Source organism: Antechinus flavipes, chromosome 2 (assembly GCF_016432865.1).
Source record: "Antechinus flavipes isolate AdamAnt ecotype Samford, QLD, Australia chromosome 2, AdamAnt_v2, whole genome shotgun sequence".
Classification (NCBI taxonomy): Eukaryota; Metazoa; Chordata; class Mammalia; order Dasyuromorphia; family Dasyuridae; genus Antechinus; species Antechinus flavipes.
The window spans coordinates 172,434,371-172,458,194 of record NC_067399.1 but is presented as its reverse complement, the minus strand read 5'-3'; the positions used below and the strand labels follow the sequence as shown (position 1 = coordinate 172,458,194).

Below are 23,824 nucleotides of genomic sequence, written 5' to 3'. Positions count from 1 at the left end.
TCAAAACACACACTTAGAAGATAGCAAAGTCAAAGCTCCTACATCTGAAACTTTCAAGAAAAATAAGAATTGGTCTCAGGCCATGAAAAAGCTCAAAAGGGATATTGAAAATCAAATAAGAGAGATAGAGGAAAAAATAGGAAAAAAATTGAGAGTGATGCAAAAGGAAATACAAAAAGCTAATGATAAAAAGTATACCTTAAAAGGCAAAATTAACCAACTGGGAAAGGAGATACAAAAGCTCATTGAGGAAAATAATTCCTTTGTTTTTTTTTTCATCATTGTGCCATACATATAAATAACTTTTTATTGGCAGAACCCATGCCAGGGTAATTTTTTTTACAACATTATATCTTGTACTCTCTTCTGTTCCGATTTTTCCCTTCCCTCCCTCCACCCCCTCCACCAGATGGCAAGCAGTCCTATACATATTAAATAGATTACAATATATCCTAGATACGATATATGTGTGCAGAACCGAACAGTTCTCTTGTTGCACAAGGAGAATTGGATTCAGAAGGTATAAATAAACCGGGAAGAAAAACAAAAAAGCAAGCAGTTTATATTCATTTTCCAGTGTCCTTTCTTTGGGTGTAGCTGCTTCTGTCCATCCTTGATCAATTGAAACTGAGTTAGATCTCTTTGTTGAAGAAATCCACTTCCATCAGAATACATCTCATACGATATCGTTGTTGAAGCATATAATGATCTCCTGGTTCTGCTCATTTCACTTAGCATCAGTTCATGTAAGTCTCACCAGTCCTCTCTGTATTCATCCTGCTGGTCATTTCTTATAGAACAATAATATTCCATAAGGTTCATATACCACAATTTACTCAACCATTCTCCAATTGATGGGCATCCATTCATTTTCCAATTTCTAGCTACTACAAACAGGACTGCCACAAACATTTTGGCACATACAGGTCCCTTTCCCTTCTTTAGTATCTTTTTGGGGTATAAGCCCAGTAGAAACACTGCTGGATCAAAGGGTATGCACAGTTTGATAACTTTTTGAGCATAGTTCCAAATCGCTCTCCAGAATGGCTGGATGTGATATATGGATGGACAATATATCAGTGTCCCTGTTTTCCCACATCCCCTCCAACATTCCGCATTATCTTTCCCTGTCATTCTAGCCAATCTGACAGGTGTGTAGTGGTATCTCAGAGTTGTCTTAATTTGCATTTCTCTGTTTAATAATGATTTGGAGCATATTTTCATATGGCTATAAATAGTTTTAATTTCTTCGTCTGAGAATTGTCTGTTCATATCCTTGACCATTTATCAATTGGAGAATGGCTTGATTTCTTATAAATTAGAGTCAATTCTCTATATATTTTTGGAAATGAGGCCTTTATCAGAACTGTAAAAATGTTTTCCCAGTTTATTGTTTCCCTTCTAATCTTGTCTGCATTAGTTTTGTTTGTACAAAATCTTTTCAATTTATATAATCAAAATTTTCTATTTTGTGGTCAGTAGTGATCCCTAGTTCTTCTTTGGTCATAAATTCCTTCCTCTTCCACAGGTCTGAGAGGTAAATTATCCTATGCTCTTCCAATTTATTTATAATCTCATTCTTTATGCCTAGATCATGAACCCATTTTGACCTTATCTTGGTGTACAGTGTTAAGTGTGGGTCAATGCCTAATTTCGACCATACTAATTTCCAATTTTCCCAGCAATTTTTGTCAAATAATGCATTCTTATCCCAAAAACTAGGGTCTTTGGGTTTGTCAAACACTAGATTATTAAAGTTAGTGGCTGTTTTGTCCTTTGAACCTAACCTATTCCATTGATCAACTAGTCTATTTCTTAGCCAATACCAGATGGTTTTAGTAACCACTGCTTTATAATATAATTTTAGATCTGGTACAGCTAGGCCACCTTCATTTGATTTTTTTTTCATTAATTCCCTTGAAATTCTTGACATTTTGTTTTTCCATATGAACTTTGTTGTTATTTTTTCTAGGTCATCAAAATAGTTTTTTGAAGTCTGATGGTATAGCGCTAAATAAATAGATTAGTTTAGGTAGTATTGTCATTTTTTATTATATTTGCTCACCCAATCCAAGAGCATTTAATATTTTTCCAGTTGCTTAGATCAGACTTAATTTGTGTGGAAACTGCTTTGTAGTTTTGCTCATAAAGTTTTTGATTTTCCCTTGGCAGATACTTTAAATGGAATTTCTCTTTGTAACTCTAACTGTTGGGAGGAAAAGAATTCCTTAAAAAAAATAGAATTGAGCAAATGGAAGCTAAAGATTTTATGAGAAATCAAAATATACAAAAGGAAAACCAAAAAAGAAAAAAAAAGAAAAAATGTGAAATATCTTTTTGGAGAAACAACTGACCTGGAAAATAGATCCAGAAGAGAACTGAAAAATTATTGGTTTACCTGAAAGTCATGATCAAAAAAAAAAAAAAAAAAAGATTCTGGACACCATTTTTCAAGGAATTATCAAGGAAAACTGTTTTCATATTCTAGAACCAGAAGGTAAAATAGAAATGGAAAGAATCCACCAATCATCACCTGAAAGAGATCCCAAAATGAAAACTCCCAGGAATATTATAACCACATTTTGAAACTCCCAGGTCAAGAAGAAAATATTGCTAACATCCAGAAAGAAACAATTCAAATATAGTGAAGTCAGTCAGTATAACACACATTTAACAGTTTCTATATTAATAGACCAAAGGACTTAAAGTATGATATTCTATAGAGCAATGAAGCTAGGATTACAACCAAGAATCACTTACCTAGCAAAACTGAGTATAATCTTTCAGAAGAAAAAGTGGTCATTCAATGAAATAGTAGATTTTCAAGTATTCATGATGGAAAGGCCAGAGTTGAATGGAAAATTTGATTTTCAAATATAAGACTCTAAAGAAGCATAAGGAGGAAGTCAGGAAAGTGATAGAGACTTAATAAGGTTTATCTGTTTACTTCACATGAAAGGATGATATTTGTAACTAATGAGAGCTTCTCATTATTATGGCAGTTAGAAGGAGTATATATAGACAGAGGGCACAAGTGTGAATTGAATAGAAAAAGAAAATATCTTTTTTTAAATGCTGAAATTAAGAGGTGAGAAAGGAATGTACTGGGAGAAAGGGAAAGGGAGAAGTAGAATGGTGCAAATTATCTGCCATAAAGAGTCAAGAAAAAGCTTTTATAGTGGAGGGGAAAAAGAGGAGGAGAGGATGAGTGAGTGAACCTTATTGTCATCAAAATCAGCTCAAAGAGGAAATAACATACATATTCAATAGGGGTACAGAAATCTATCTTACCTTATGGAAGGGGGGTGGGAGATGGGAAGGTGATAAAAGAGGGAATTATTGGGTAAGGGAGTGGTTAGTATAAAACATTCTTGAGGAAGGACAGGATGAAAGGTGAGAGAGAACAATGGGGGAGAATACAGATAGCAATAGTAATTATAAATATAAATATATATATATATATATATAAATAAATATATATATATATATATATTTGAAGCCTCATTTCTCAAACACCGAGGGAACTGAATCAATTTTATAAAAAATAAGAGCCATGCCCCAATTGATAAATGATCAAAAGATATGATCAGTGTCCAAAAGGGCTCTAAATTCATATATATCCTTTACCCTAACAATACCACTACTAAGCTTGAAAACCAAAAGATGTTTTTTAAAAAATGAAAATGATTTATATGTACAACAAATATTCATAGCAGTTCTAGTCTCAAGGCAAAAAAAAAAAAAAAAAAGGAAATTGAAGGGATATCCATCAATTGGGGAATGACTTGATAAAATGTTGTTTGTGATGTAATGAACAGGACTCAGGGGAAAAAAAAAAAACTTGGAAAGTCCTCCATGAACTAAAGCAAAGTGAAATGTACTATATATAAAGTAACAGCAATGTTTGGGGATGAGCAGCTGTAAATGACTTTGCTATTCTCAGTAGTACAATAATCCCATACTACTCTGAAAGACTTATGATGAAAAATCCTATCCATACCCAGAAAAGGAACTGATTGTGTCTCAATACAGATTGAAGCATTCTCTCTTTCTCTCTTTCTTTTTTAACTTAATTTTTCTTGAGGGTTTTTATTTTTATTAGTGTGGAAGATCTTTTTATGGAACTTTTGTGGAAATGTTTTGCATAACTTCATGTGTGGTTTCTTAATTGTGGGAAGGGATAAAGGACAAAACTTAGAACTCAAAAAAATTTTTTAAATATATATATTTTTTTGTTTTGAATGTTAACTGGGAAAAATATTCAATAAATAAAAATTTAAAAACACAGAGAGATCACTGTTAACTATGGAGAAACCAATTTCATTTGAGTGATAAGGATAGAAACCAGACTGCAGAGGATTGAGGAATGAGTGAGAGGAATGAGGAAAGAGTAAATGCAGCAAGTGTAGCTAATTCTTTCAAGGAATTCGACTGAGAAAGAAGAGATAAAAGATAAAGGGTAACAGGCATAGTGTAATTTAGAGAAAGGTGTGGTTTTTGGTTTCTTAGAAGGAGGGAAATTTGAACGTTTGTAGGCAATGGAAAAGAAATGTAATGTTTTCAGGTATTCAAAACACTTTCCTCACAACAATGCTCTGTGGCATATACTATTGTTATTATTTCCCTTTTTTTACAGATGAAACTAATTAAATTGTCTATGTTCACACAGCCAGTAAGTCTTGGAGCTAGGATTCAATCCATGCCTCTTAATTCCTAAATCCAGTATGATCTTTATAGGAATCATTTCATGACTTTGAATAGATTTTTTTGAAATACCTAGACAAATAAATGGATAACAAATCTAGATTTTTAAAAATTTTTTTTATGGGGATGATAGATTTCTTTTGGTTATATGTTGAGTTTGAGATGCCTATAAAACATCCAGGTAATGGTATTCAGTGGCAACTTGGGGTTAGATATATATAAAGATCTGGAAGTCATTAGCAAAGAGATGATAACTAAACTCATAGGACCTGATGAAGTCGAATCTAAGCATATTTTATATGTTACCTTCCTTAGCCTTGTAGGTTATCATAAAATCCTCCCTCCCCCAATTCTTCTCCAAAATGCCTTTATGCCATTGTTGAAAATGAGGTAGAACACCATGCAAGATGCATTGTTGACTTGGGGTATCATGTCATTTATTGTGCTTTTAGACATTTCGAAACTTTACCCCAAAATGAAACCTAGATTCCAAGAGGATTGTAAAATGACAAAAGAAGGGTTTAAATGCACTAGTTTGTGCATAATTTTGTCCAACACAGTTTGAATCTTTTCATCATGTAATCCTCCCATAATACAACATTTTTTTTTAGGTAAAAAAAAATCCAAACATACTTGCAGGTCAAGGAACATTCAACTAAATCATGTTTCTGTTTTATTGATCATACTAAGTTCAAACAAAAATTCAAATACCTTTTGTTTTATCATCTTTCTTCAAATACTCAGTTCTTAAAAGCTGAGTAGTGATTGCACAATGAAAATAATGTCAAAGATTGCAAAATGAAAATAAAGTCAAATCTTTCATTCATGTAACCTAAAGTTCATTTCTGACACCACAAACTCCTTTTCTGAAAGCTACAGTTCTAATGTCTATTGTTCTCATTACAAATGTCTCCTTATTCCTTCGAAGCACAATCTTTCTCAAATAAAGAAAAAACCTTATTACCTGAGGATATCTGGGGGCACAGTTTCTCTTTTTGTTTTTTAGGATAGGAAGAAAGAACAAATCAAATAGAGGGATCTTTGACTAGAACAAGTGAGTTGAACTTAATTTATAAAATGGGCAAAGCTGATTGTGGGAGGAGTAAAGTTGTAAAATCCTTGGAGAAAGATTCTTATTTTTTAACAATAGCTGACATTTACATAGCTGTCATAGTCCTCAGGAACCCAAGGTCATCTCCATACCACAGTGCAGGAAAAGCACTTCCCTCCTATCACACACCCCCACCCCCCCTACATTTTCCGGAGGTGGGGTGGAGGAGGTCATAAAGCTGAAGGGCTAAGAGTTAGTTTAATAACAATATTAATAGTAATCTGGCATTTATATATGCTTTAAGAATTGCAAACCACTTTATATGCCATCTTATTTGATCCTTACATCAAGTCTACTATTATTTCTCTTTTATAGATAAGGAAACAGGTTAAGTGACTTGGCTAAGGTTAACAAGTGGTTGAGGCAAGATTTCAACTCAGGTTTTCTGAACCCCCAAATCCAGTGCTCTCTATGACACCTAGCTGCTTCCAGTTTTAATATTATTTATAACCATTGACTTAACTCTTGTGAGTTTCTGATCCAGTGATTCACAAATGGACATTCTACTAAAGGAAGTACATCATAACAAGTTCGACATTTATCAAATTGACTCCTTATCATGCACATTATGTATCTGAAACAGAAAAGATGGGGAAAAGGTGTTTCTTTTGTTAGGTAACTAACAAACAGCTGTTTATTACTTGGATTGATGGAACTGAACCCAGAGAATAGGTTTGTTGGGATTGTTTGGTTTTTTTTTTTTTTTTGTTTGTTTTTTCAGGAAGCAAGAATCACAATCGAAGAAGCAGCATGATCAAGAAGTAGTTTTGTGGTCTAGAAGACCAGTCTTGAGCTATCTGTCTCTGCTAGGTAACGACTATGTGACACGGGGTAAATAATTTAATCTTCCAGTTCTCCCTCAGTAATCTATATTGGCAGAGAAAAATTTCTCATTAGAAGTTCTCAACTCCAAAAAAATCATAGGTCCAGACAGGGAAACACACACACACACACACACACACACACACACACACACACACACACACACACAAAAACATTCATAGTTAGGACAGCTTTATTCAAAATGCTGGGTTTTAAAAAGATTCTTTGATACCAAATAACAGAATAGTATGGTATAAGTGAGCACCAGGATTCAAATCACCCATTTGATATTGTGACTTAGCTAAGTTAACTCACTTCTCCGAGGTTGTTTCCTCATCTTTGTTAGCATTTGTAACTGCTATTTGAGGATTGTTGTGAGGAAAGTACTTTGCAAAATTAAGATATAAGAATGGCTTTCCATTATCTATATAAGTACTTATGCTTGGGTTTATGATAAGGATTGTTTGAAAAATGATAGATTGCAGTTTTATAAGTATAGTAAGAATAAAGATTCTAGGAGAGAATAATTTTAGAAAAAGACATTTAAGATAATTTTGCTCCAAATTGCATCACAGATTTTGATCTGCCAGGTTTTCTACTCTAAATCTTTAGATTTTCATTTGAGGAAATTGAGGATTAGGGGGATTTCCTCAAAGTCACACAGGAACTAAGTAGAGAGTTTGGATTAGAACTCAGGTCTCATACTTTGAAATTCAGCACTTTTCCCTCTGTTATCACTCTAAGAATTCCATAATATTATCAACAGGTTAGTTCCAGGGTTATGAGAAACCACAACCTGAAGTCTTGAGACGTGGGCATTTTTTTTTTAACCTTTTATAGCAGCTTTTAAATTTTCTTTAAAAAATGAAATTTTATTTGATAGTTTTTTTATTGCCTAAATTTCCTTTTGTTCTTTTCTTTATTAAATAATAACAACAAAGGACCACAAACAAAAAAATATTCACATGCTCTGGAAGTGACATTTATATACAAATACTGAAATACTGCAACCAATTTATTTTCAGCAATGTCCTTTTAGCTTCCTGTAAACAAAATTTACTACTTTTTTTTTTTTTTTTTGTGCTTAGTATTGTTCTAAGGAGTGTACTGAGACACATAGGATAGTGTCTGAGAGGTCAGATCAGCCCAAGGAAATATATCCAATTCATGTCTGCAGGCTGCTTCTTATCTTCTCTGCCACTAACAACTGTCTATTGTGCAGCAGTAAACTCCTTCCTTCAGCATCAAGATTTCTGTATTTGGAAATACAGGCTTATCTCCTCCAGAAACCTACATCTCTCTTCCTCCTCATTGAGGGTTAAACATCTGGCGGGGGGAGTCCCAATCCTTGCCCCATTCTGAATGCCTGCTTCTTCTCTTCTTGCTCAGTTTTCCAAAGAGCCCTGAGAAATTCATCCCTTTTATTTAAGGCTCTAGCTACTGGAGGGTAACTGGGCATGCTCACTGAGTCTTTTCCAAGGAGAAAGTGCCTCGTTGTAGTGGCATCCTGAGACCGGGAGGTGCCGCTGCGTTCCTGCTTCCTCCTATTCTCTTGACCCAGTGGAGAAAGTTGGGCTCCGGGAAAGGCAAGGGAAAGGAGGGACGAAGCCAGAGAGTGTAGCGAGGAAGGGAGGGGAGAGAAGAGAGAGAGTGGTGTGGGAGGGGGACGCCAGGAGCGCGTGTCACTCGCTCACTCCACTCCCTCTATGTATATAGGATGTGCTGAATGGTGCTCTTCAGATCCGCGGCGATCGCGGAGGAGGCAGCGGGGGAAGAGCAGGAGCCCGAGCTCCAGTCGAGCCCAGGCAGGCGGCAGGAGCAGCAGCAGCGGGAGCAGCAGCAGCAGCAGCCTCAGCAGCGGCAGCTACGATTACAGCTGGCTCCCTCGCGCTCGGTCCCTCCTGGTCCGCTAGCTAAGCCACAGTGCCCAGTTCGTTCCTCGCTGTTCCGTGCTCTCTCGTCCTTGTCTTCTCGGCATCTGCTGCTGCTCCTCGACGGGAGCCTGACACCACTTTCTACAGAGGGCATGGACCCACGCTTCCCCGCCTGTTCCGCACTCTTGCGCTGAGCCACCTTCTCCTGCGTGAAGGGACAGGAGGAAAAAGAGAGGAAGGGTGGGGGGAAAGCCAAAAGAGCCCCCCCCCCCTCGTTCCCAAACCCCAATCCTACCCTCTCCCTGTCTCACCCCACTTCTCTCCCCTTCTCGGATCGTCTTTTCTCCTCTGCTGGGAAGCCTCCATGTGTGTAAATGGCCGGGGCACAGCCAGGAGTTCACGCTTTGCAACTCAAACCTGTCAGTGTCTCCGACAACCTGAAGAAAGGCATCAAATTTGTCAAATGGGATGATGTAAGTAGCCTCTTTGGTCTGTTTCTCGAGTTCTAGGCTCTTGCCCTCTCTTGACGGAGGGGGGGTGGGGGGGAGGGGGGTTGTGGGGGTGGGGAAGGTGGGAAGAAACACACTCGTTATGCAATGGGCAGAGCGAATCGATAAGGGTGCCAGAAAGTACACATGTTGGAAACTGCACAAGCAGTAAAAGGGCAGAAAATACTCTAGGCAATGTGTGTGAGCGTGTGTGTGTGAGTGTGTGTGTGTGTGTGTGTGTGTGTGTGTGTGTGTGTGTGTGCCCGTCTGTCACTGTTTAGCATTTTACATCTTTAAGAACAGAAAGGGAAGAGATGAGGATTTTTTTTTTAATTGCCGTGGTAATATGACAAGGCTTACATTGTCTAGATAGGTCATTATAGTTTGAAAAGTGATGTCTGTGATACTTCTGACCAGGTAGAAAAGTATATACTTAATGTCCATTGAAAAGAGGAAGCTTCTTTTTTCTTTATTCACACACAACTCCCACATCCTCCATCATTCCTCCAGAAAAATGACCATTTGGTGCTCTCTTATTAATTCGAGAATGACAAGCTCATCCAATTTATTCATTTAAGTGATCTGACATATCAACTATCATCAGTTCACACCACAGGTTGTTTGCTCCCAAACTTAAGTCTTTATCTTCTTGAAAGTGAGGGGTTCCTGAGAAAGACTAAAGGGAGAGAGGGAGCATAGAGGGAAAAAGTGACATTTTGTTGATTGACTAGAGGCAAGAATCAATAGCTTGGCAGGTGCTGTTTGCTAATTTTCCAGAGCTTCCTTGGATTTTAAGGTAACAACTTGAAAAGACCCTGCTGTGAAGTTTTACCCTGCATGTATGGGGTCCCTATATGGTAGGAGAGACAACAGAGCTAGAGGAGAATGTAAATGAGAATTGTCATTTCAGGGCCTTACAGGGAAGTATCAGAGTTTTTCCTCTGAAGGACCTAAACATGGTATTGATCTTCAAGAAGCATAATTTAGACACCATCACCCCAAATATTGAGGAAATAAGTTTGGCCTGACAATAGGGAATTAATTTTTATTAATACTATATCCTTGATTTCATTCAGAATTTATTCATATGAATTATTCATTGAGATAAAACATGAGACTTCCTGGATTGATGTAGATTTAAGTCCATATGATTGAGGCACCTCTTAATCAAGAATAATTATAGGACAACTGAGTACCCTTCTTATTGAAAATATTTTCCACTTAGCAAATTATAGCCTCTTATCCTTCAGGACATTTTCCTTTTAATCTTCTTATGCCATTTTTCTTCTGTGTGAAAACAATTTAGATGTTTCAGGTAGAAGATCCAGTTACTTAATCCAGTATATTTGTTTCTCTATTTCGTGCAGTTGGAAGTATGAATAGAAGATAATATATTTAAGTATTCCTTTGTCAATTATCAAAACAACAAATAAAAACTGAATATTCTTTGAATTCCTTTATCCTGATGGAATAGGACTTATTTTAGGAGTTGGGGTAGATAAATAATCAATATGTTCAAAGGGTCCAGTAGATATTTTGTCTATATCTACAAGTCCATCAATAAAGCTGATATTTCTTATAGAGATTTTTATTTGCATTCATTCAGTCCCACTTGACAGGGAACTAGTGTAATCAGAACTACAATATAGAGGAGACACCTGTAACAGAGCTTTAGCAACACAAGATAAATGTTGGTATAAACTATGCATTCCTTTATCCTGTTTTTTTTTTTTTTTCATAACCACATACTTTATACAAAATCTCATTGATTTCCTATTTGATTTGCATGCTACCAACAGAAATGAATTAGGATATAGTAGAAAGAAAGGTAACTAGTCATCCATAACAAAATTGATACTAAAGGTAAGCAAGATTCTTAATTGCTTAGAGTTCAACACACAGAGAGGCTGCAATTCAGGGCATTTAAAAATATTACTTTTTCTGAGATCAGAAAATTCTGATCTCTGTGGCTCATTGTGTTTTATCTGGAAGTCTGAAAGCTTGTGGTAGACAGCAATACAGAATATGCACAAATTATAAAACCTTGGTTAACAAGCAAATACATGCTTTTTCAGTTCTGATTATGTCTTGGTTTCTAATCCTAACTGTTATTAGTTAAGTGTGTGACATTCCATTCCATTTTGGGTCTCACTCTTCTTTGTTCAGAGGAGAACTCACCTGTCCAGGAACAGAACAGAATCACCTGTGTGGATCCAGAAGTAATTGATGGGTATTTTCTAGATTATGAGTGGTCCAGTATTTTTGAGAATTATCCTGTTCATCCTTGTGTTCCATTTAGTCTAGACTAATAACTTTAATCTACATCTTTTCCACCTGAAGGTAATAGGGTGAGGATCAAAGTGGCCTTTGGGATCAATATAGATTGGGTCACTAAATATATGTTTTGCAGTGACTGAACTAGAAATCCTAGAGGTTGAAAAGTCTAGGCTTTAGCTTTGGTTCTGTCTTTCAAATCTCTCTGATTATTGTGTTAAATGAGATAACATATGACAATACATTGAAAATATTTATATAATAGTTTTCTATTGACCATCTCCCCCCACATACCTTACATTTTGCTAATTTTATCTTCACAATAAATGTACCATTGAATCAAAACAAATTTTAACTGGCATATAAATCTTAAGAATTTGGAGAAGGCCCTTAAGAACTGATAATCTTACAGAGAACATGGAAACATGAAAATTCTTCAAAAATGGAATAAACTCTAAGGAACTTTTTACTTCTCCAAGGATCTTTTATGACAATATAATCTCTCTTTCTATAGGCTTAATCCAGAAATAAAATTCCTTAAGAATTGCTTGTGAAAATAAAAATCAATTAGAAATTTGATGTTAGAGTCCCACAATATTATTAGGAAGGAACCCTGAGAAATCATAAAAATCTATTTATATTTAAATAGAGTACTGTGGCAAGTATAAAATCTTGTCCTTGAGAATTTATCATCTAGTTGAAAGAGACAAGACGTAAATATTTGAAATTTAAAATCTCTAACTTGTCCAGATTGTAATGGTTGCCATCATGTCCTCCAAATGGTTTGGCGCTATCCCAAAATAATTAGCCCAATTTTCTGAATCATATGTGGGAGGCATAATGTGCTTATATGATGCATTCCTAAATCCACATTATAAAAAATATTTAAGCACTACAGCCATTTTGATAATTACAAGCAAGGATTATTTAATTTTTGTTTTTGTGACCCTTGGACTTAACACAGTCCCTAACACAAGGTAGCTGTTTATTCAATGCTTATTAATGGATAGATTGATTGATTCATAGATCATAATACATTTTTCAATAGTCCAAAATTTTGTCTATGATAGGATAAGTGTGTATACATATGTGTGTGTGTATACATATATGTATGTGTGTGTATGCACAAGCAATACTTTTCTGTGACTGCCTCTAAAGTGATGATTCAGTTGGAGCTGGTACACATTCATAGCACATAGTGAGGAAACTTTTTCCAGTTGTATTTTTTAGCACAGACATTACTCTGCTCAGAGACATATTTACTAAAGATTTTCAAAGGACACTTGGAATCAAATCTAATGTATTATAAGCCAACAAGCATTTATAGGGGACTACTATGTTTAAGGCACTGTACTAGATCTTTAGAGTATCAGAAGCAAAGTCCTTCCCCTAAATGAAACACAATGGAAAGTGTTGGATTTGGATGGAAAGGAACTAGCTAGGTCAGAATCTTGGTTCTGCCATTTACTATATTTGTGATTTTGGACAAGTTACTTAACCTCTCAGCAACCTGATTTCCTCTTTTCTCAAATGAAAGGGTTGGACTTAGGTGTCCTCAAAAATCCTTTACATTTCTAAATTCTATGATAATCTACTGCAAAGATGCAATGGGGGAGCACACATGTATTACATGTTGGTTTGAGTCTAAAGAAGTAGATCAGTAAAGTTTTCTCATAACAAGTGGCACATGAGCTGAGAACTAAAAGGAGTGAGAGATTCTAAGATGTAGAGGTGAGAAGGGAGTGCCTTCCAGCCTGGGAACAGCCTGTCCAAAGGCCCAGAGCAGGAGATGGAATGTTCAGTTCAGGGAACAGTATGTTGGGCAGTTTGGCTGGAATGTAGAGTACGTGAATGAGAATAATATGAAATCAGCCTGGAAAGGTAGATTGTAGACAGATTGACTCTTCATGATCCATTTTTTGTTTGTTTGTTTGTTTGTTTGTTTTGGTTTTTTTTTGCAAAGACACTAGAGTAATTTGACAAAATTTTACTTCATTTTACAATTGAGGAAACAGTGGCAGACATTAAGTGATTTGGCTAGGATCTCATACTTATTAAATGTCTGAAGCCAGAGTTGAACTCAAGAAGATGAGTCTCTGACTCCAGGCCTGGCACTGTACTATATTGAAACTTACTGAATGATACTAATAATCAGCATGGTTGTCAATAATTTTCCTTCCATGAACACAGTTCATCTACTTCAAAGAACATGTTTATTTACATGTCAAGCAAAACAAATTAGCACCTGCCAATGAGAAACCTTTCTTAGGAGAGCTGTAAAGCTTCCTTCTTTCATTATGTATTAAGTGGGACTCTAAGTAGGTATCAACTCTATTAGTTTATGTACCCTTGAAGTTCAGTGCAAATGCTCTCAAATGGTGCTAATGATTCCTTTTTTTTTCCTGTTCCCTAGTTTCCAGGAGGTACTGTTTGTTTTTATAACTGTTGCTGGCCTTGGTCTTGCAAAGGAGATTTCACAGAGTTCAATTCAATATACATTCATTAATCTCTGAGCAGATGCAAGATATCTCATCAAGTTTTGGGGATTAAAAACAAACAAACAAAAAAAGAATCAGTCCTTGTCCTAAAAGAATTTATAGTCTACTGATAAGACACTATATACATAGACAAGTAAATACATGATACAAAGTAAATACAAGCAAATTTAATTTTGTATATGGGAGAACACCAATAGATGAGAGAGTGTTCAGGAAAGATATCATGTCATGGAGGACAAATTATGTAGAGACACTTCTGCTAGTGATAGAATGTTCAGTTTAAGGAACAGTAATTAGGCCAATTGGGTTAGAAAGAACTGGTGAGGAATTGATGCACAGTTGAGTCTGTAAAGTAAAGCAAAAGCCAGATTTAAAGGTTTTTAAATGAAAAACAACGGAATCTTATTTTTCCCCTGAAAGACAATTGATGTTTCTTGAGCAGGGGTGGAACGTGGTCAGACCTATACTTGGAATGTTGCTTTGGCAGCTCTGCAGAGCATGGATTGAAGAAAGGAAAGTTTGGAAGCAGAGAGATAAATTAGGAAGTTCTTATAATACAGCAGACAAGAGGTAATGAGAGGGAGATTTTGAGTGGAGAAGGGATGGGTACAAGAGATATAGAGGTAGAATAGGCTGCTGACATTTTCCTTATTTGTGGGGAAGATTAAAGAGCCAAAGATGTTTTCAGCTTCTTGTGATTCCCAAGTTCTATTGACAGAAATTGGGAAGTTTGAAGGAGAAATTGAATAAGGGAATTAATTTTGTTTGTGATATGTTGTTTTTATGATTCCTGTGAGACATCTATTTGTAGATATCCATTGGTCTATTAGTGATGCAGACAGAGCCTAGTAGAGACTAGGGATAGAAGATATATGAATCTGGAAGATATAGGATGATAAGATCACAGATTTAGAGTAGGTGGTTCAGAGCCAAAGCCGCAGAATAGGAAAGGACCTCAATGACCATCTTGTTCAGCATATACTTGATGACAACTGTGATTTTTTTCTTCCTACCACCATCACAAACAGTAAGTGACAGCATTTGAATTTATGTCTTCCTGCCTTCAAGCTTGATGCCTTTTCTCTTGCGCTACATTGACTCTCAATATTTAAATCTTTGGAAGCTGATGAAATAGTAAAAAGATAATGTAGAGAGAGAGAGAAGGGTGCCCAGGAAAAGGATTTTTGGAATACTTATAGTTGCATAATATGGTATGGATTATCCTTTCAGATGCTGACAATTTTAGAATAATTCAGGTTTGATAGCATGTAGAAGGCTGAATTTTTTTGGAGGCAGAAGACTGGGTTTTTTGGCTCTTCTGCTACTTATGTGACTTTGGACAAACCACTTCCATTCTCTCAAGCTTCATTTGAATTATCTGTAAAATGAGGGGGATGTATTATATGATTTCTATATAATAGTACTATGAACTTCCTAAATTAGAAAGCAATTACAATATAACTTATGATTATGTGTATATATACACACATGCAATAAGTGAAATAATATTTTTTCTTATGCTCTTAAACTTAGCAAGAGCATAATAAACTGTAATTGATTTATAACCCTAAAGTTGTTTTGCTCCACGACTATTGAACAAAAAATCATTGTCATTGCTGTAACTCTTATTTAATATATCGCTAGATTATCAGTTTGATTGGCTGTTGGATGAGGGTGAACAGGCTTGTATGTCCTCAGATAGTTAGATTTATATGGAAATATGAGGAGAGTATAATCTTTATCATGGGGTACAAGATACTTTATATTTGAGAATATGACTAGCAATAACATGTTGCAACTAAGGTTATAAAAACTATAAGCAAGGGACTGTGGCCTAAGGCAAAAGATATTGGACTTGAGTCAGAAAATCTGGGCTTTAAGGTGTTCCTACATAAATCACCTTCCACACATCTAAGAATCAAATTAAACAATGAATTTAAAATATTTTGTAAAATTAAAAGGGCTTTGCATATTCAGCAATCATGATGACTCACTTTCCTTCAAATTCCAGTTTTTATTCTGTTACTAACAGTTTTGCTATAGAGTACTTTGACCCTTTCTTTTCTGCCCTAAAATTAGCTGTTCTTTGCACAAAAATTGGGAGTGGACAATGGCAGCTTTTATTTTCCAACTCCTCTAGTGTTTAGAAATTCTCTAGGATAGGTTTGGAAGAGAATATTAAAGCTCAGTATGAATTGTTGAATGCTTATTATGTAATTCAGCATGAAAGACATCAAATCCAATGATCACTCCTGATTAAGTGTCTAATTTTATTTATATTTTTTCTTTCTTTTGGTCCTTATCTATAATTTCATAAATCTGGGGAACTACTTAATGGAAACTCCCTCTACTAATGCAAACACTGAGACATAATTTAAAGTCTTAGAGAGTTAGCATGGACGATATGACTTGCCTGTGGTCACACAGTTAGTTATGTACAAAAGACAGTTCTTAATCTAAAGTTTTTTTTCAATCAAAATCTAGCCCTCTACCCATGCTTTGATTAATTATGGAATATAAAATGAATTTTCCTTTTTATCTTCTTTTTTTATTTCTTTTGAAAAAAATTTTTATTCTGTCTTTTTGAGACAAAATGGTACAGTGGAAAGGATAGATTTTTTTAGTCACAGGACTTGAGTTCAAATTCTATTTCTGTCACTACTTATTTTATCTTGGGCAATTAACTTACCTTTTGTGAAGTTCAATTTCTTCATGTATAAAATGAGAGGACTGGACGGTAACTTCTTAAGGTTCTTCTAGTTTTCTAATCTTATGATTCTATGAAGTAACAATTCAGCCTCAGTTTTCTCAATTGTAAAATGAGTGAATTAGACTAGCCTACCTAAAAGTTCCTTCCATCTCTAAATCTGTGAATTTATGTTTTAAAAAATTATTCTTTGTCTAAATAAACCCATTGTTATTCAAATAAAGCAATTTTTAAAATGATGTTATTCCTTTTTTAATTCCTTGATATTTTGATAGTACCTTAATATGAAAGAGAAAGAAGCTGGAATTATTCCCTCATGCCAAGAGTGAACTAACATTCTATAGGTTCTGTATTATTCCTAATTGCCAAATTCACTTCCTTACTTTAGGAGTAAAACATGTTTTGGAATATAGATTTATATTTATGCCCTTCAGGCAAATACTTTCCAGAAGCCAAAGTAGGAAAGTAGGGGGAATGGCGTAAAGACTTGGAATCTTCTCAGCATAGCCACTGAAGCATGGCTATGAATTTTGTTTTGGATATGATTTTTCAGAAGAATTTCCTAAATGACACAATGCTGAGAGTCAATGACAAGGTTAATGTTGGAGCAGAGCTGAAAATTCAGTAAATTAAGTGATTATGAAATGCTAGAAAGGGAGCAAGAAAACTGGAATAAATGACCAATCTGGGAAGACAAAGCTAATAGTATTGAGATGGTTGTTCTTGCTTTCATCTTTGCTTATCCGTTTAACACTAAATCATATGTATGCAGTAGCCCTCAAATGAAGTGTGGGAAAGTCAGCATATGTGACAAACATTTTGGAACAAGAAGCATTTAAACTTAGCTCCAATAATCACTAGTATGACATTAACTAAAATCCTGGGTTTGTTTGTTTGTTTGTTTGTTTGTTTTGGCATTAAAAAGTTGGCTTGATCCTATGATTTTATTGAAATATGTATTTATTTTCTAATCCTATTCTGAAGGCATTTTTAACTGTATCTCCCTATGCAATCCCATTTATTATCTGCAGTTGCTAAAGATCAATGGTCCAATAATTTTTTTTTTTACTTTAAAGTTTATCCTATCAATAAATACAAATCTGATTATTTATAAGCTGCATTTAAATGGAACAGAAACATTTTGCTTTTTAACTTTGAGCTCAGTAACCTACAGTTAGGAAGAAACAGTTCTGATAAGGAAACACTTACCCTGCACCGATGGTACCAGTGGAAAATGGAACAGGATTCAGTTGTGAATTGTTGAATAATATTATAGATATCCTTCTAAATAAGCATTATTTGTAATTTAAAATATTGGTTATCACATTGCCAGAGCTATTATTAGGTTTATAAAGCTTTTTACATAGAATTGTAAACTTCATTCACTTTTCCCAAAGCATCATCATCTCCTGGTGTCCTGAGCCTACTTTTATCTATGATCCCCAATCAATGCTATGTCTCTCTATATAGCACTTGGCTGAAGAAATTCTACCTAAAGTAAAAAATACTCATAATCTAGACAAATCCAATGATTTCCATGAAATATAAATGAAATATAATATAAGAAGCCATTTTTATTAAAATTATTGCTGGTTCATGTCCTAATTTTTTTGAAGCATGATCTCTGATAACTATTATATCCTAAGCTTATTTATATGATTTAATCTTTGGAAAAATAAATACTGATACACATATATTTTTCAATAGTATGGAAAATATCACTATTCAGACATAGATCAACTTATTGGAAATAAAGAAAGCATATTAAGAGAAAGATAAATTTTTAGTATTAAAATAGAATTTCTAGAGATCTACATCTGTTTTTCCTTTAAAGGGTTGAATGAGTTCACTATGGTTACATTTTGATTCTTTTCTTTCCAACTACAATTATGGAATTAAGCAGAAAAAAATGGATCCATTTGTAAAAAAAAAAAAAAATGATCCTTATCTGAACTAGTTATGGTCTCTTACTTACCTTGGTTTAGGAAGTACAAATATTTAAGTAGTTCAAAAAGTATATTTTGTTAGTTTGGAAAACTGAATTCATCTTCAATTATATCTCTATGAGAAATAAGTAGGGGGAAAGTAATATTATTTCTACTTTCTTAAGTAAGGTACAGAAAAGGTAAACCTATAAAGTAAGCATTTGTTAGAGGTGAGAGAAAATGAGTTAACTCTTCAGCGAAGATATAAATATTAAATATTACTATTACTGTTAGGTTTCAGTAACATTCTTTCTAGACTTGTCCATTCTTTGATTTTTTTTTAAAGACCTAAAGTATTGGGTATCTTAGGTAATTTCTCATTTCAGCATCAATTTTAAGAATGCTTCCTGGTGTTGTGTAGGAATGTTTCTCTTGAAAGGAAAAGGCTGTGAATGTGTTGTGAGATTTTGTTCTGAGATTTTTGGTAATTCAAGCTTATGGAGTTCAAAATGGATAGGGAAATACTAGTCTAGTTTGGTCTAGTTTGGTATGGAGCTTAATGAAACATTGGGTATTTTGTCACATAGCAGATTTACTATCCATTTTGATTAGCTTTTCTATGCATAATTTAGAGTATTAAAATATTTCATTTGATAATATGGACTTGAACATTGTAAGAGTATGTGAGCAGGGAATACTTATTATCAATTAAGAATTTAGTTTCAGGTCATAATATTATCCCTTCTGGGTTATCCTTTTCTCATTTATGCTACCAGGTTGGGATTTCCAGAGCATGTCTACTACTCCTGCTAGAAATTCTAGGGGTAACACAGAGTGACTGAGTATTTGATACTATCATTTATGAGTCTCTATATTTGATTGAAGTGGGAGTATGGAAATTTCCTTTGCACTCTCCTCTCCCCCTACCCAGCTAAACATCTGCTGTCCTCAGCAAATAATCTGTAGTGCTTTTGGCAAAGTCCATAGTCCAAAATTCTGAATCATTCTCTAATGACTTGGAGTGGTTTCAAGCATTATCCTTTTCTAGCATCTTCCCCAGTGACTTTTTCTAAAGAGTCTCAGAAAAAAAAAACTATATGAAACAATTCATAAATAAAGGGAATTAATATTTACATACTTCTGAACACATGGTGATCATGATGATACAACTTAACCAACATTTCATTGCTTTGTGCTTTCTCAGAATTGCCCAAAATCTAAATACAACAGAACAAAGAAAATTAAAAAGAAAAGAAAATCAAGCACTCCTGTCTCCTAGTGTACAGAGCACTTGGAGGCACTCTTCACATTGATTAAGAACTGATGTCAATTAGAAATCACTCTTCTCAGCTGAAGAATCAAGTTGTCCTGAGAGAAAATTTTTCCATGAATTCTTTCTGCACAAAGAGCCATTCATTTGGATAAATCATCTCCAAACATCCATTTTCATACAACAAAATGTCTTCAGTGATCAGTTTTAAATATATGTTGAGTCCACAAAAGGCACACGCATAGATTTCTCCTAGGTACTTTTTATCACAGAACATCTAAGATTTCCTTGAAGGTTCCCCTATGATGGGATAGAATAATCTAAATGGAGTTTCTAACTTATCCTTTACTAGGATGATCAAGTTATCTTAAAAAGAAATCAAATTCAGAAAAGCTTTATGAGACTCATCCAACTAGTGCTTGCAAACTTCAAATTCTGGAGAATAGTTACTATTCCTAATCAGTATTCACGAGATAATTCTGAATGGCTAGGTTTTTAGTATTAACTTATGAGCCCTCATCAGTGTATGTCTGAATGATAATCAGGCAAACTTAAGTATTTTTTGTTTCATTTTTTAGCAAAAAGCATTTATTAAGATGATATAGCATGAACAACTAATATAAAATATTCCTTCTAATCTGGCACATTCTCTTTATTTGCTTTCACAAAGTCCCTAAAGAGACTGAGCTCACTATGAATTTTATAAAGGACACAAGTGGGAAAGGGGTAACTCCCAATTATATGAAGTCCTATTCTCCCTTTGTAGAGTGATCATTAAGTTCCTTGTAGATATAGCTCTCTAGGAGGTTGTGAGGTTCTACAATCTGTGCCATCATCTTCTTTGCCATGAGGAGTCATACTCCCTGAAACTGCTTCCTCTTTTGGGTGAGTACCTTTTTGTATCTTTGCATAGCATCAAGGGCAGCAAAGTGGTAGAGTGTATAGGGCCAGACTGGAATAAGGAAGACCTGAGTTAAAAGAGGGCCTAAGACACTTTCTAGCTAAGGGACCCAGAGCAAATAACTTCATCTTGTTTGCTTAAGTTTTCTCATCTAAAAATGAGCTGGAGAAGAAAATGGCAAACCACTTCAGTTTTTTGCCAAGAAAACCTCCAACAGGGTCATGAAGAGCTGGACATGACTGAAATCTGAACATTTGTCCTCAGTATGTCTTTCTACTCCTGGTTAATGTGTTATCTATTAGTGGTTCAATTTCATCACTAACATGATCAATGTAGTCTTCGTAGTGGGAATCTGAAAGTCCTTTTTAGATTACCCTTCTCTTCTTGGTTCCCCGTGATCTAGGCACAAGAGTCCTTCTTCTTTAGGATCTCCATATCCTTTATTCTCAGTTTTCTTAACTGTCAAGTTCTTGGATTGTCTTCTACTAAAATTCTTCTAGTTCCTTAAAATTTCCAGAGGCACATTTAGCTTGTTTGGAAAGTTAATCTTCCCTTTCATGTCTCAATAAAAAGATATAACAGAATGTGAATTATCATATTTACATATTTAAAACTTCATTAGGCACTTAAACTGATTATATTACATTAATGGAGAGGAATATGTGGAACATCTCCACCTTAAATCATTTAAAATTGTAAATGTGAAATAGTATTTTTCTTGTCTATTTCAAACCTTCCCATTTACGTAAGGTTTTGGAATTGTGTGAGAAGCATAAGCACATCATTTTAATCCAGCAATTAAAATTGCTATTAGAACAATTCTAAAGAGTTGAGGTAGCAAATAAAAAAAAAAGACAATGCATATAATTGCCACCATAAAACATGAAAATTGTGGAATTCACATATAGTTTTTTTAAAGAGTAAAAGAGAGACAAATTAGAGAACAATTACAAGACCAAATTCAATAAATATTAATGCAAAATTTAAAAAATGATATCTTTTCAGGACACTATTACTATTACTTCATAAGATAATTTGCTGTTGCAAATTGGATGCATAAAGGAATATAAGAATGGGTCAAATTTGGAAGAATAAGTAGAAATATTAATCATATAATATATAAAATTAATTAATGCAATATTTTTCAATAAATTCAGAAAAAGATTTTTACAAAAATGTAGTATTAATTTTTATTAAGAATCTAAAAAGCCTTACCTATTATTCCAGATTATTAAATATTTAGTATTATATATAGTAAAAGCAATATTGTTTTAAGAACAACTTTGAATGAATATGTTATTTTGATTTTTAAATATTCAAATTAGCTATACGGGACATATAAATATGTTATCTGCATCTAAAGAAAGAACTGATAAATAAAAGTATATATAGAATAATTTTACATAAATATACCAATTTGATAGACTCAAATGATAGTCAGTGGGGGGAGGAGGAGGAGAAATTTACATGGTAATTTTGTATTTTTGAAAGATAAAAGAAGTTATAAAGTTATAAATAACATTTTTATGTGCAGTCATCTTTTTATCATATTATGGTATAGAAAAGCTTGTTTTATTCTATAAATCCAATTTAAAATTTAATAAGGAAAAATAATAAAAGTTATCAGTTAACTTCCCCCAAAAAACAAAATGCTTAAAAAATTAGGTATCAAAGAACCCTTTTTAAATATGATCATAAGTTTATATTTAAAACCAAGAGTTAGCAGTGGACAAAAATTAGAAATTTTTTATTTGAAAAAGAGGTAAAGCTAGCATGTTATTTGATACAATACAGTGAAACACTAACAAAAATCAGGAAGAAATCATGATGAAAAAATTGCTATTCAGAATAACTGAGTTTATAAGCTACCTGTGAATTAACTTACCAACACACCCAAATTGCTGTCATAATAATAACTATTATTATTATTTTGGTTTTAATTATTAACAAAGCACTTTTTCTCTCTGTGTTTCTGTCTCTATCTCTTTGTCTTTGTCTCTCTTCTGTCTCTTTCTCTCTCCCCCTTCCCTCTTCCTCCTCTCTTCCTTCTCCTCTCCTCCTCCTCCTCCTCCTCTCTCTTTCTTTTGCTGTATCTTTCTCTGCAAACAGCTATTATACACATATACATATACACATACACAGAACTTGTCTTTTAAAAATAAAGGAATATTTGTAAAAAATTCCCTCTGTAAAATGAAAATGATGTTACCTCAAATCATTTGCAGATTTAGTGCTATATCAATCAGATGACCAAGGTGTTATTTTCTAGAAACAGACAAAATAATAACAATATATTCAGGAAAAAATTTGGAAAAAAGTTCCAGTGGAAATGAGATCCCCCCCCAAAAAAAAATCAAGGTGGCATAGCTTTACTAGACTAATTATAATATAAAGTATTTTATTTAATTTAAGTAAAACATAGAGAAGTACATAAGTAGAACAGACTTGATAAGTGAGAAAGAGAAGTTGAAGACAGTAATCCAGTGTTTGACAAACATAATTTACTAGAGAACCATTGATTGTATCTTCTCCCAGAAGATTGTTCCAGTTATTATTGCATCATTATTTTCTGCTTCCTGTCAAAAACACTATCAAGCCTCCCCAATCCTTTAAAAATAACTCCTTCCAATAACCCTTCCAAAAAAACAAACAAATGAACTCTTCTCCATCATCCTTTTCTTCCTTTCTCAGTTTAAAAGTTGTCTAAACTCATTGTCTCTACTTCTGCTCCCTGGTATATTCTTCTTATCTATTAGGATCAAATAAAAACTCCTCTTTGGTATTTTAAGATTGTTAAAATCTGACCCCTTCCTATCTTTCATGAAATGTTTTGTTCACCACTATATGCCTTTTTGCTGCTTTTTACACAAGATATACCCTCTCCAAATGATGCCTTTGCACAAGAAATCTTTTATGTTAAAAATGAACTCTCTTTTTATCCCCTCCCTTTAGAGTGCCTGATTTTAAGATTCAGTTCAGTAATCACTTTCTTCATTAGATTTTCCTGGTCCCTATTGGAGAATGGCTGGGTAAATTGTGGTATATGAATGTTATGGAATATTATTGTTCTGTAAGAAATGACCAGCAGGATGAATACAGAGAGGACTGGCGAGACTTACATGAACTGATGCTAAGTGAAATGAGCAGAACCAGGAGATCATTATACACTTCAACAATGATAATGTATGAGGACATATTTTGATGGAAGGGGATTTCTTTGACAAAGAGACCTAACTCAGTTTCAATTGAT

At 34.2% G+C, this 23,824-nt stretch overlaps 1 protein-coding gene across 2 annotated transcripts in view; it reads left to right on the top strand.

Moving 5' to 3' along the window:
- Positions 1-8,879: 8,879 nt before the first annotated feature.
- PLCB1 (phospholipase C beta 1) overlaps positions 8,880-23,824 on the top strand; it is an 844,697-nt gene continuing 829,752 nt past the window's right edge. For both annotated transcript variants that reach the window (XM_051975942.1, XM_051975943.1), the window contains exon 1: positions 8,880-8,984. In XM_051975942.1, the coding sequence (XP_051831902.1) occupies positions 8,886-8,984 (99 nt within the window). In that variant the 5' untranslated portion in view covers positions 8,880-8,885. The remainder of the gene's footprint in view (positions 8,985-23,824) is intronic.